The 13918-nt window shown below is 40.3% G+C and overlaps 1 protein-coding gene and 1 long non-coding RNA gene across 4 annotated transcripts in view; one reads left to right on the top strand and one right to left on the bottom strand.

Moving 5' to 3' along the window:
- Window positions 1-1449: 1449 nt before the first annotated feature.
- LOC113415489 (uncharacterized) lies at window positions 1450-5818 on the bottom strand. Its single transcript, XR_015747965.1, has 4 exons — window positions 5591-5818; window positions 4802-4855; window positions 3627-3699; window positions 1450-1751 (listed from the first exon to the last, which is right to left on the bottom strand). It is a non-coding gene; the product is annotated as an uncharacterized LOC113415489 (long non-coding RNA).
- Window positions 5819-5918: 100 nt separating this feature from the next.
- The window catches only part of ELP1 (elongator acetyltransferase complex subunit 1), a 52387-nt gene continuing 44387 nt past the window's right edge, over window positions 5919-13918 (top strand). For 2 of the 3 annotated variants that reach the window (XM_087957376.1, XM_087957375.1), the window contains exons 1-2: window positions 10854-10931; window positions 13580-13660. In XM_087957376.1, coding sequence (XP_087813502.1) covers window positions 10889-10931; window positions 13580-13660 — 124 coding nt within the window. In that variant the 5' untranslated portion in view covers window positions 10854-10888. Of the gene's footprint in view, window positions 6055-8135; window positions 8311-8931; window positions 9080-10816; window positions 10821-10853; window positions 10932-13579; window positions 13661-13918 lie in introns of those variants that run through there. The other variant, XM_087957377.1, reaches the window with a different exon arrangement.

The raw sequence follows: 13918 nt of genomic DNA, 5'->3' as shown, positions 1-13918 counted from the left end.
CTCTTGCTGTTGATACACAGGCACTGAATGCACCCTATGCTTTAGCGATCTTGTTGAGATGCAGAGAGCTTTGGATTTAGCCTTGATGCAGTCATTTGCAGGATTCAATGAAAGTCCTAGCGGGAACCAACAGCAGGAGCAGACTGGAGGACATGCACCACCTGAACCATCTTCTCGATGAGGTGTCAAGAGGGAAGCTGGGAGTGGCTTCCAGTGCCAGCGAGTCTTCCAGTCCATGGATAAGACAGTGTTTTCTCTTGCGGAGGGATGGAGGCTCTCCATTCACTTCTCTTAAACGGAGTGAACTGTGCTGGAGTGCTCTGGAAGCTAAAGCTTGATGATGCCTGGCTGTTGGGACAATTTAGATAAGCTAAATATATGCACCCAAGCTTTGCTGCCATTGGCTCATTTACTGCAAAGCAACAGGGAAAGGTCCACTACGTTCAGTGTCTTCAGTCAGTGCTTGTGACACCCACCCCTCTGCCGACCCCTTTCTTTTTTCTGCTTCACCCTCTCCAGCGCCTTGCTGCTTCCTTGCAGGACGTTAACGTGTAGATAGCCTACTTTCCTGGGGGGCACTGGTGGGGTGGTATCTCCAATTCAGAGATGCATCCAGCAAGAGACACACTGTACAGGTCAAGCATCCCCATTCAGTAGGCCCTCTTTTAGAAACCCTGATGGCTAAAGAGAAATCATCGTTTCATAGGAAAGACATCCTAGATGATATCAGCAGCCTGGAGGAAGACTCCTGGGACCCCAATCTTTAATTCAAAGAAGTACCTATTTGAGCCTTTTCATGGATCCCTACCTTGTCGTGGTGAAAAAGCTTGCAAAACTGAAGGAAGCTATGAGTTATGCCATGCAGAGCCACCTAAGATGGACATGTCACAATCTACCTTGGGACTAAAGGGAAATCACTATCATTCACTGGACTCTCCCAAAGAATGGGATGATATGCTAGATGTCAACAGCCTGGAACAGGATGCCTGGAACTGCCACTATCTTCTGAGGATGGCTTGGAAGTATTGTGGGCTGCAAAAGCTTCCCCTCCAAACCTTTCCTGTCCATATGGTTTTGTAATGCAAAAGGTTTGACAGGCTGACTGGCTGATCTTGGAAAGGGAAGACTGAGGTTGCTGGATGTTCTTCCACGTCTCAACTTCTTCCTCCAGAAGAGCAGGAATTGATTGAGGAGCAGGAGAGACATGCTGATGAAGACACATCTGCTTGTTTAGAGGTTAAAGGTTTGGCAATGTTGCTAGTAGAAAGCATAGCTCAAGTCCTGGTGGGAGGTACTTACTCCTTTGTTGAGTTTTAAGGGTTTAGGACCCTTAAAAATGAAATTTCTAGGCAGTAAGTCAAGTTAAGGAGAGAAAGAATTCCTTTCCTTTCTCAAAAGAGCAAAAGGCCCTAATTTCTCCAGTAGAGATATGTCCGGGGGTGGGGGGACGGGGGGGGGGACGACGACGGACAGTGCATAAAGCACTCAATGAATGCTCTGATCACTTCGGAATGCTCAAAATGTTTCAGAGATGAATTCTGGATTATAAAAATGAATGTATGCAAAGAACAGGCCAGAGATAGCAACCAAACAGCAACTTAATCAGAATTTTGGCAGCCCTTTGAGCAATGCTGGTCCTCAAAGTCAAAGCAGGCGGAAGTTTCTCTCAGTTGTTCAACCTGGAGGTGGACACTCACTTAAAGATTATCGAGGGACATCTTCTGCTTTACATTTTCTTCCAAGATGTGGTCCTGTTTGAAAGGAGAGACATAATCTGTTAAGGTATTGAGTTTTAAGAGCTGACCAGATGTGGCTGATGCAGTAAGGCTGATGCAGTGAAGATGAATCAGCATTGGTATTGCCTATTTAAGACTAAGAAGGGGCCCACAGAAGTTTTACCACTTTAAGAGGTGTTTATATAAAGCAGCCATTAGTGGGCATGTATCCTCTCTCCTTGTGTCCTGTATCCATTGCAGATTTCTCCATGTAGAGTTAAGAAGATTACTTGTAAGGTATTTGCCTACCATGTATATTTCTGTATATGTCTTGTATATAAACCACTGTTAAATGTCTAAGTCTCTGTGCTGTTTTGTTCCTGGGTTGTCTCATAGTGGTGGTCACGCTGCAAACACTCTGACATAATCATATCTTCTGCTCAGTTCAGGGATAATTTTCTTAACCTGTCTTCTCCAATCTGGCTCTTTCCTAATGTTTCGGAGTCCATCATCTTTTGCTAGCATGAAATGAAGTGGGCACTTAACAAACCAACATCTGCTGAGTGGTCTCTTGCAGAAGACGTCTTTAGATATAATTGGCACTCGTAAGTTTATGCATTGCATACATACAGGTAGTCCTTGACTCACAACCACAATTGAGCCAAAAATTTCCATTGTTAAGCAAGACAGTTGTTAAATATGTTTTGTCCCATTTTACACCCTTTCTTGCCACAGTTGTTAAGTGAATCACTGCAATTGTTAAGTTAGTAACATTTCTGTTAAGTGAATTGGGCTTTGCCATTGACATAAATTGTCAGGTCACAAACATGATCCCGTGGTCATTGACTTATGACCGTTTTTCGCACTTACAACCTTTGCAGCATCCCCATGGTCATGTGATCAAAAGAGACACGTGGTAACTGGCATGATGGTTGCACTGTCCTAGGGTCATGTGATTACCTTTTGCAACCTTGTAAAACGCAGAGCCAGTGGGGAAGCCAATGACACTTAACTGTGTTACTAACTTGAATAACTAGAGTGATTCACTTAACAACTGTGGCAAAAAGGTCACAAAGTTTGTGTTACTACCTTAACTACAGGTAAAAGGTAAAAGTTAAGGTAAAGGTTTCCCCTGTCCAATCAGGTCTAACTCTATGGGTGGTGCTCATCTCCAGTTTTTAGTGAAGGGAGCCAGCTTTATCTGAAGATATTTCTGAGGTCATGTGGCCAGAAAGACGATGCACTAAGATGCCCGGAATGTGGTTACTTTCCCACTGAAGTGGTACCTATTTATCTACTTGCATTTGCATGTTTTTGAAGCTGACAAGTTCAATGTCTTATCACTGATACAATTAACAACTGTGGCAAGAAAGCTCATAAAATGGGGCAAAACTCAATTAACAATTGCTTACAAATAGAAATATTGGACTCAATTGTAAAGTCAAAGCTGTCTGAGGCTGAAAAAATGGATCCCCTCTTCCAGAGAGTATATCCAAAGAAGGTTTCATTGCACAATTTTTAGCATGGTTGTGCTAAAACAGAGGAGCAGAATTGTGTGCAGGGGGTCAAAAAAGTATAAATGTTTAGTGAAATTCTACCTCTTTTTTATGCCTGTTGCACGTAAAAGAGTTGGGGCTTCAATTATGCAGGAACAGCTGTTTTCTTGGCTTTTTTTTACTTTCCCTGATGCCTTGTTAGATGGGCAGGTTCTATAGGCTGCTGAAATGGAACCTGGTGGCTACTGTTCACCCCTCCATGTTTGCTCAAAAAACACACTCATGTTTGCAATTGGTTTGATGAAATAAGGTACACAAAACACTACCAGGAACCTGGGTAACTTGCTTCATCTACGCTAGGCAAGACCAGTTTAGACTAATGTACTATGTGAACTCAAGCATAGTGGGCACTTACCTCAGGATATAATGGTAATGAAGGCCCCATGGTGTACTTCCTGACCTGCAAGTATCCTCCCTGATTCATTGCTCTGCAATTTGAGAGAAGGCCAAGTCACATCAATAGCCAGCTGCCATCTTGGCCTTTGGCAACCCAACCCTACAGGGTATGGAAGTTTCACCTGAGCTGCAGCTCTCAAGAAACTCCCCTAGCCCTTTTATTTGGAGGAACTGCCTCAGAAACAGAAAGATAAGCACCTGGAATTTGTCTTGTTTTATTATTGCTTTTCCTTGGTGTTGACTTCCTACTTTCTTCATTGTTCTTCTGGGACAGAAGAGATTGATACATTATATTGCCTTTCTTCTAAATGTTCCAGATAGCTTTCACTGCAGCTTCCTATTCTTTTATCCCAACAACAACCCTGTGAAGTAGGATCTCCCCCACTCTATCTATCTATCTATCTATCTATCTATCTATCTATCTATCTATCTATCTATCTATCATCTATCTATCTATTTGATTTGTCAATTGTTTACAAGATACAGGTATAAGAATAAACATAGTTTTGAATACATGAGATGGATACTTATAAGAAAAATAAAAAGAAACAATAGGACACAGTATTGGTGTGCTTATGCACGCCCCCTACAGGCCTCTTAGGAAGGGGGTGAGGTCAACAGTAGACAGTCTAAGGTTAAAGTATGTGGGGTTTGGGGAAGAAACCACAGTCAGGTAAAGTATTCCAAACATTGACCACTCTGTTGCTGAAGTCGTAATTTCTGCAATCAAGTTTGGTGCGGTTAACCTTGAGTTTGTATCCATTGTGTGCTCTTGTATTGTTATGATTGAAGCTGAAGTATTCATTTGCAGGTAGGACATTGCAATATATGATTTTATATACTATATTTAGATCAGACCGAAGGCGGCGTAGTTCTAGGTTTTCTAGGTCTAGAGTTTCAAGTCTGGTGGCATAAGGTATTCTGCAATGAATAGAGGAGCGGAGAACTCTTCTTGTGAAATATTTCTGGACTTTCTCAATTGTGTTAATATCAGATACATGATATGGGTTCCAGACTGATGAGCTGTATTCAAGTGTTGGTCTAGCAAATGTTTTGTATGCTCTAGTTAGTAGTGTGATATTACCAGAGAAGAAGCTACTACCACATTCTCAATTCTAATTCTGTGATACTTACAATTTGACTTTTCAAAGTTCTAGGACACTTTACTCTAAAGCAGCATGCAAAATCCTAATAATCAAAAAAGATAAAACAAAGTTAACCTTGAAAGTAATACAAACAGTTATCAGGAGCAATTATCACAATTTTTAAATTATTTGTTTTACATTACTAGCACATTTTCATGAAAGCATTTTAAAAGCCCTCAGAAATAAGAGTGGGAATCCAGCTCTCAATAGATAAAGTCCAGTCAGCTCTGAAATCATTTCACCCCAGGCCACTTTGCTCACATCACACTATTATCATTTGTTTAATAATTTATTCCATAAAAACAGTTGGTAGTTTTATACAATATCGAACATTGCAAATTACAACGTACAGCTTCACACATATTTAACTAAAATATCTCATATGGTGGTTTAGTGCAATGGGCCAATTCAGTCTTTTTTCTTTTTTACATTCTGAGAAGGATCTGAGTGCTGTTTTGCTGGAAAGACTGAATCAGATGAATGCCTAATTCTCCTCGGAAGGATGACCCTTTATTATTATTAGAAGTTTGGTAGTAACTTTTCAGACTAGCACATTTCATTAGAAAGCAGATAATTTAAAAAGTTGTGTTTCTGCCCTTTTATCAAACTTCTTCGGATTTGGAGCTACCACAGACTAATACACTTGTCCTACAATCTCAGAAGGAATGTGGATCTATGCTGCACAAATTGGCACACACTTGCCACAAAATGTGCCCTACACATAATCTAGAAATCACTAGTTGCCCAGAGATGAAACTATAGTTAAAAGAGAACCAACCTGTAGTATTCCATGCTCTTTGAATATTATAGAGTCCATTTCAAATCTGTTATTCCCTTCCATGCACCCAACTAACATTTAGACGAAGTTAGTTCTGAAAATTTATTTTTTTAACTATTGAGTACTTCGATAATGACATGTTAAACGGGAAAAAACACACAAAACCAGTATTAAAAGCAGCTCAAGTCTTTGCCTGCGCGCGCAGTTGCTCAACGGCTCTGCTTCCACGGGGTGGGACTTCAGAACGTCACTGAGCACGTGCGACCCAGCAGCCAAGCTGCCCTCATTCGTTTTAGCTTCACTGGCTGACAGAGCATGCTCCGGAAGGCCTCTGCCCAGACAGTGGGTTTAAAGATGGCAGGCGCGCTGCGTCCGTAAGTTAAGGCTGTGCTGTTGCAAGGAAAGTGAGCGGTGCTGTTAAGGAGTCTGGAGGCGTTTTCCTCTACTCATTTGCGGATTTTGAGGTAATCCACTATTGTCAAGGAGAAAGGGGAGATAAAACGTTAGGAGATTTCTAAAGATTTCTCTCTCTTTTTTTTTTTTTTTTACTAGCATGGTCAAATTTCAGAATAGTCATGGAGGGTTAAGCTGCTGCTTAAGATCAGTGATTCCCAACCTTGGCAGCATTAAGATGTGTGGACTTCAACTCCCAGAATTCGCTAGGCAGAATCTTAAAAGTTGACATGGCTCATTTATTTTTATTTACGTATTTAATTTATATCTATCTTTAGAATAGAATAGAATAGAATAGAATAGAATAGAATTCTTTATTGGCCAAGTGTGATTGGACACACAAGGAATTTGTCTTGGTGCATATGGTCTCAGTGTACATAAAAAGAAAAGATACAGTCAACAATCATAGGTACAACACTTAATAATAGTCATAGGGTACAATAAGCAATCAAATCATACTAGGAAACAGTCAATATAAATCGTAAGGATACAAGCAACAAAATTACAGTCATATAGTCACAAGTGGGAGGAGATGGGTGATAAGAGTGATGAGAATGTTAATAGTAATAGTAGTGCAGACTTTGTAAATAGTTGGACAGTGTTGAGGACATTATTTGTTTAGCAGAGTGATGGCGTTTGGGGAAAAACTGTCCTTGTGTCTAGTTGTTCTGGTGTGCAGTGCTCTGTACCGTCGTTTGAGGGAAGGAGTTGAAACAGTTTATGTCCGGGATGTGAGGGGTCTGTAAATATTTTCACAGCCCTCTTTTTGGCTCGTGCAGTATACAGGTCCTCAATGGAAGGCAGGTTGGTAGTCATTGTTTTTTCTGCAGTCCTAATTATCCGCTGAAGTCTGTTGTCTGTCCTGTTGGGTTGCAGAACCAAACCATTTTATTTTTAGTTTATTTTTATTTTTATAAACAACTCAAGGCGACGAATATATCACAGCTTTCTCCTCCTCTTTTCCCCACAAGAACAACCCTATGGGGTGAATTAGGCTGAGAGAGAGACTGACTGGCCCAAAGTCACCCAGCTGGCTTACGTGCCTAAGGCAGGACTAGAATTCAGTCTCCCAATTTCTAATGTGGTGCCTTAACCCACTAAACCAAACTGGCTGAGAAACACTGGATTAGATCCTTATATTATTTAGTCATGAAGTATCCCACCAAGAAGCTACTTAGTCTACACTACAGCATTTAAACTGAATGAAAGTATTCTGCTTATTTTAAGACAGGCGGAGTGAGATGAGCAAAGTGTAAGAATCCTCTTGTCCATAAAGGATTCTTTAATTCTTTACCTGTAACCTGTTATGCTTTCAGTTGTGTATTCTGGTGAGAGTGATTTTTCCAGGAAGCCCCCAAGCAGGGCAATAGCCTTTTTCAGCTGTTGGTTTCCAAGATCTATTGTTTGCAGATAGACTGCTGCTGTACATGGAAGTCCTTGCTCCAAAACCACACGCTTCATGTTTTGAAGCAAATTAAACAAAACTAGCCAGCACTGTCATTGTAGCAATAGCACTTAGACTTACATGCCGCTTTGGACTGGAATACGGGTCTCCAACCTTGGCAACTTTAAGACTTGTGGACTTCAACTTTCAGAGTTCTTCAGCCAGCTTTGTGGCACAGCGGTGGCAGCCCAGGAGTTGGGACTCAACCAGGGCTTGTGGCAGCGGCTGAGGCAAGGGCGAGAATGGCGGTGGCCTAGGCCGGCCTGGGAGTTGAGACTCAACTGGGGTTTGTGGCGGTGAGGGTGGTAGTGGCCTGGGAGTCAGGATTCAACGCTGGGGCTGGCAGCAGCAGCGGCAGGTAGGCGACTGGGGCTTGCAGAGCCTCACTTACCCAGGAGATCAGATCAGGCAGGGCCGCGGCAGAAGGCAGGCAGTGATGGGCGGGCGGGTGGGTGAAGGCAGACTGCAGGCAGCGATGGGTGGAAGAATGCAGGCAGCGATGGCGCGTGGGCAAAGATAAGTATGGGGCGGGGATGGGTGGGGCCAGTGATTTGCACAACATTGTAATGACCAGTCCGAACTGGTAGAATCCCACCCCTGGGTCTGTAGATCATCATTCGATGTGGAAACCATCTTTTTTTTTTCCAGTGGAGTGTGTGGAGAAAAAGATGAGAAACCTAAAATTATTGAGAGCACAAGAATGCCAGCCAGTCCAAGCTCTTGGAACTCCTCAAGGTTTCACTGTCCGCACAGACAGAGAAACAGTGTTGATCAGCACCGAGTATGGAATTGTGGAACTGGATCCCATCACACAGGAGGTGAGGGTTCACATGTTATCCCAGATACGGTTCTTGGGTTTGAAGAATTGTCTCACTAGCAGGGGCTGTGGAAGGAAAACTAGATGATATTGCTGCCTTGTTTTAATGGAAATTTCTTTCTTCAAATGGTTCGTTAAATTAAGGTTTTAATTTTTGAAAAAAAATGCTATACAGAGAGCCCTATCAAATTTTGGAAGAACTTGGGAGTATCCAAAAATACAAAGAAAATTCCATTCTAATTTTTTTTCTAAACTGTAAACATGTTCTATCCTTAGAAGTTACAATCTGTACTTTTCTGATAAGACTTTTTAAAATGAATATTCCTTTTCTAAATCTAATCACTACATTTTATTGTTAATTTGTGCAAGAAGAAGCTGAATGTTGCATTCAGTTTAAGTGTTGCAGACTAATTAGCTTCTCGGGGGGATACTTCATGATATAATAAATGTTTCTGCCTGTACCCTAATTTGGAGCAGCATCAAGACACAGATAAAAATCGAAGATGTTTGGATTTGTTTGTCAATCTTTCAAAAAGATAATAATGATCCAAGCAATATCTAGAACAAGAATGAAAGATTTCTCGTGAACCTTTTTTTTTTTTTTTTGGTCTTTTGTTTTAAAGGTCATCAACGAGTTACTTTGACAACTGAGGGTTTTCTGCCAGAAGATGGAAATGGGTGTATTGTGGGCCTGGAAGATTTGCCAGATGTAGAATCAGTCTGCGTAGCTACTGCAATTGGCGATGTTATACTATGCAATCTAAACACTCACCAGGTATGGCAGAATGGCAAATATAGCAGTGCCCAAATAAGATATGAAATAGAATGCAAGAACACAATGCCTAACACAAAAGTACTTGCTTTAACATAGCTAGTCTTAATATAGTTGTTGCCCCTTTAAATAAATCTATTGGCTTCTTGAACATAAGAATAAAAATAACTAGCTTCTTGAACATAAGAAAAAAATAGCATAAAATACTAATCATTATATGTATATATTTTCTGTGGCACTGTTTAGCCTTTAGCTCCTGAAATTCAATGACCCCCAACATTCTAACTGTTATGGCAAAGCCAGGAAACCTGGCTTCCCCATCCGATTGGGCTCAGGGCACTAGATGAGCTTCGTCTGCTACGGGAGTCAGATGCATGTTTACTCGATTTCAGCAACATGTTGTCTGTTATGTTGCTTATGGATATAAATTTCTTTGATTCTGTATCATAACGTTGCCAGGTTCTATGCAGCAGCACTTAAAATCCATCAGAAGATGACCTGTGCCATTCTTTTTAGATTCTTTTTAGATTTAAAAAAATACAGTATTTTACATTTTCATAATATTTTTAGAATTTGATGTAATTTTTTACTGTGATATCTCTTTTATGCCTTTTAATTTTTTTGTACCCTATCCTCCTTTTGCTGGCTTTTGATCATAATAAAGATTTGATTTGATTCAGTTGCTAAACAGGGCAGTCATTAAGTAAGGACTATCTGTAAAGACAGAGCTAGTACTCCTGGTTGTGCATCTATTCTATGCTGCTTCACAGGGCTAGTACATAAAAACATCACATTAAGATGTTGAACTTTCCCATATTGTGACAAAAGTATGTGTCATAACTTGCAACATTTGGGAAATGCTAACACCTCCACTAATACCTCTCGTTAATAGTTTGTATCTTAAAATCCTTAAGAGAAGTATATTAATTAATGATGAATTTTATGATCTTTGTAAAAAGTTAATATGCTTGACGGTAGTATAGAAGAAATTTAACTTCAAAATGTTGAGTCCAATTTCCACTGGATTTCCAGTGAAATTGTTTTGAGCAGTTAGTACTTTCTTTTTTAAAAAAGAGCAAAGTTATGCTACACATGGGCTGGTGGCCACTATCTGGGAGCAAAGAGTTAATATTTTCTGTACAGTATCACTGTAACCATAGTAATAAAGATATATAGGTAGACCTCAATTTAACAGTTTATTTAATGATTGTTTGAAATTGCACTGAATTTTTTTTCTCATTTATGACAATGGCAACATCCCCATGGTCACATGATCAAAATCCAGATTTCTGGCAACTGACTCATATTTATGATGGTTGCAGTGTCCGAGAGTCATGTGATCATCTTTTGCAACCTTCTGACAAGCAAAGTCAATGGGGAAGCCAGATTCACTTAACAGCTGTGTACTAAGTTAATAACTGCAGTGATTCACTTAGACTGTGGCAAGGAAGGTCGTAAAATGGGACAGAACTCACTTAACAAATGTCTTGCTTAGCAACTTAAATTTTGGGCTCAATTATGGATCACCTGTGTTGACATTATGCTCCAACCTCATTTCTAGTTAAATATTGTGGAGAGAGGTTCTTATAAGACTGTCAGAAATAATAACAGTATTGCAAGATCTGTATATGACATCATCATCTATCCATCTTTATTTGACTCTGATGACTGAAGATGATTGAAGTAAAACATGTAATTTGCTTGATTTATTGGTGTTGGCTTCGGTCAGCAAGAGGTAAGCTTGGTAATGGAAAATCTCATTCTTCAGCAGTTGGAGAATGTGGCTGGGCGCTGGACAGTGGCCTGACCGCAATGAGCTGGAGTCCAGACCAAGAGCTTGTTCTTCTTGCTACAGGTACAAATCGAAATTGCAAAACATTCTCAACTTTGTTCTCTGTCTTTTGGATTCTGGCAAAGAATGGCTCATTGCATCTGACACGGTGGCTTAGTGGCTAAGACGCTGAGCTTGTCGATCAGAAAGGTTGACAGTTTGGTGGTTCGAATCCCAGCACCATGTAACAGAGTGATCTCCTGTTACTTGTCCCAGCTTCTGCCAACCTAGCAGTTCAAAAGCAGGTAAAAATGCAAGTAGAAAAATAGGGACCACTTTGGTGGGAAGGTAATAGCGTTCCATGCACCTTCTGCATTTAGTCATGCCGGCCACATGACCATGGAGATGTCTTCGGAAGACTGGCTCTTCAGCTTTGTAACAGAGATTTAGTATTTTGGTATTTAGTATTTATTTGATTTGTCAGTTGCTTACAAGATACAAGTATAAGAATAAACATAGTTTTGAATACATGAGATAGATACTTATAAGAAAAATAAAAAAGAAAGAATAGGACAGGGATGGTAGGCACGATTGGTGTACAGGCCTCTTAGGAAGGGGATGAGGTCAATACTAGACAGTCTAAGGTTAAAGTTTTTAGGGTTTGGGGAAGAAACCACAGAGTCAGGTAAAGTATTCCAAACATTGACCACTCTGTTGCTGAAGTCGTATTTTCTGCAATCAAGTTTGGTGCGGTTAACCTTGAGTTTGTATCTATTGTGTGCTCTTGTATTGTTATGATTGAAGCTGAAGTATTCATTTGCAGGTAGGACATTGCAATGTATGATTTTATATACTATATTTAGATCGGACTGGAGCGGCGTAGTGCTAGGTTTTCTAGGTCTAGAGTTTCAAGTCTGGTGCATAAGGTATTCTGCAATGAGTAGAGGAGCGGAGAATTCTTATGAAATATTTCTGGACTTTTTCAATTGTGTTAATATCAGATACGTAATGTGGGTTCCAGACTGATGAGCTGTATTCGAGTGTTGGTCTAGGAAATGTTTTGTATGCTCTAGTTATTAGTGTAATATTACCAGAGAAAGGCTACGTAAGGTTAGATTAACAACTCTTAATGCCTTTTTGGCTATGTAGTTACAGTGGGCTCTAGCACTTAGATCATTAGAGATGAGTACTTCAAGGTCCTTGACAAAGTTTGGATCCTCAACAAGGTCTTGATTATTTCTCTTGTATTTTATTTTCTGATTTTTTTGCCAATATGTAAGACAGAGCATTTATTTGTTGAGATTTGAAGTTGCCATTTGATTGACCATTCTGATACATGGTCAAGGTCTTTGGAGGGTAGCAGTATTGTCTGTGGTGTTGAATCACTTTACATCATCAGCGAAGAGAACGCAGTTGCTCTTAATGTGATCACAGAGGTCATTTATGTAGAGTATGAAGAGAGTTGGTCCTAAAACACTGCCTTGGGGGACACCACTGTTGACAGGTACAGAATTTGATAGGACGCTCCCAATTTTGACCATTTGTTGTCTGTCTGACAGGAATGCTTCTATCTAGTTATGTAGGTGTCCAGAGATACCATAAGATTTTAGTTTTAGTAGTCGTTTGTCGTGTACCACTGAATCAAAGGCTTTACAGAAGTCTGTAGATTGCGTCTATTGCTTTGCCCTGATCGAGTTGTGTAGTCCATATGTTTTTGAAGTGTAAGAGGTGCAGATTACAGGATAGTTTTTTTGAAACCAAATTGTTTATTAGAGAGTAGGTTGTTTGTCTCTAAGTGGAGGATAATGGATTGATTAATAATTGATTCCATGACTTTACAGGTGACCAGCATAAAGAGATTGGTCTGTAATTTTCAACTAGGCTGGGGTCTCCTTTTGAAGATGGGGATGACCGTGGCTTGTGACCATAGTTTTGGCAAGGAGCTGGTCTTGAAAGATTTTTCAAAGATTATGCTTAGAGGTTCGGCTATGGCAGTGGATAGCTTTTTTAAGAAGTAGGCACATATTCTGTCCGGTCCAATAGATAGGGATGGTTTTAGATTGCGCGTGTGGGCAGGATGCTGCCCATATTAGTAGTGTATTTAGCTTGTTTACATGTTCAGTGTCATAGTCAGGGGCTCTGCAACATAGTAAGAACCAAAATGTGATATTTAAGGTCAGTTCACAGATAATGGTCTCAGGAAGAGCAAGCTCTTGAGTAACTTGGATGCACCACCCACTAGAGCCGGAAATGACTAGCACGTATGTACGAAGAGAATCTTTACCTTTACCTTTAACCAGCCATTGATTTGCTTTAATTATTCCTTGTTTGCCAAAAGCATGGTGGTTCATATGCCATGCATTAATATCACTCTTAACCACAACAGGCAACAAAGCAATAGGCAGGGGCCAGATGGTGGGTACAATCTACAATTCAACGCTCTTTCTCTTTGTATGACATTGACACAGATAGAAAGGAGTAGGGCTTGAAACCATAGTGGCACCCACTTTTTCCCTCCTCTTTGTTGTGAACAGCACCGGAGGGCTCCTTTTTTCTAGATATCTGTCAAGAAAAGAGATAATTTTTCAAAGAAGAGTTACGGTAATCTGAACTAAACCGGGATTGGGCTTGAGAACTTCAGAATCAGAAGTTGCTTCCTTCTATGATTCTACAAGATGATTCAACTGCACTTAAATTTTAATTTAAAAGTTTTTTATGTATTCTTGTAACAGGTGAGCAGACTCTGATTTTGATGACAAGAGACTTTGAACCAATTGCGGAAAGGCAGATCCACCAGGATGATTTTGGAGAAGGTGAGGTGGTAGTGCAGATGCTAGAATCTTACAAAATACATTACTACAATTCTGTGAAGGGCTGGGCTACACAGAGAAATTAAATTGACTGAAACTAGCTGCTCTATCAATTATTATGGGTTGAAGTCCAAGGCCATGTGTTCATTGTATCAGGGCAGTAAGTTTAAAGAGAGGAATGTTTTATAGTCACTTGTTACATACATGTGACATTGCCATCAGTCTGGCTGGCAATTTACCAAGTATAAAAACATTAACTTT

Source organism: Notechis scutatus, chromosome 2 (assembly GCF_049901735.1).
Source record: "Notechis scutatus isolate UNSWTSFEM ecotype Mainland chromosome 2, rNotScu1.2, whole genome shotgun sequence".
In the NCBI taxonomy this organism is placed as follows: Eukaryota; Metazoa; Chordata; class Lepidosauria; order Squamata; family Elapidae; genus Notechis; species Notechis scutatus.
Note: the sequence above shows the minus strand (reverse complement) of the source record. Positions and strands in the feature narration are given on the sequence as shown.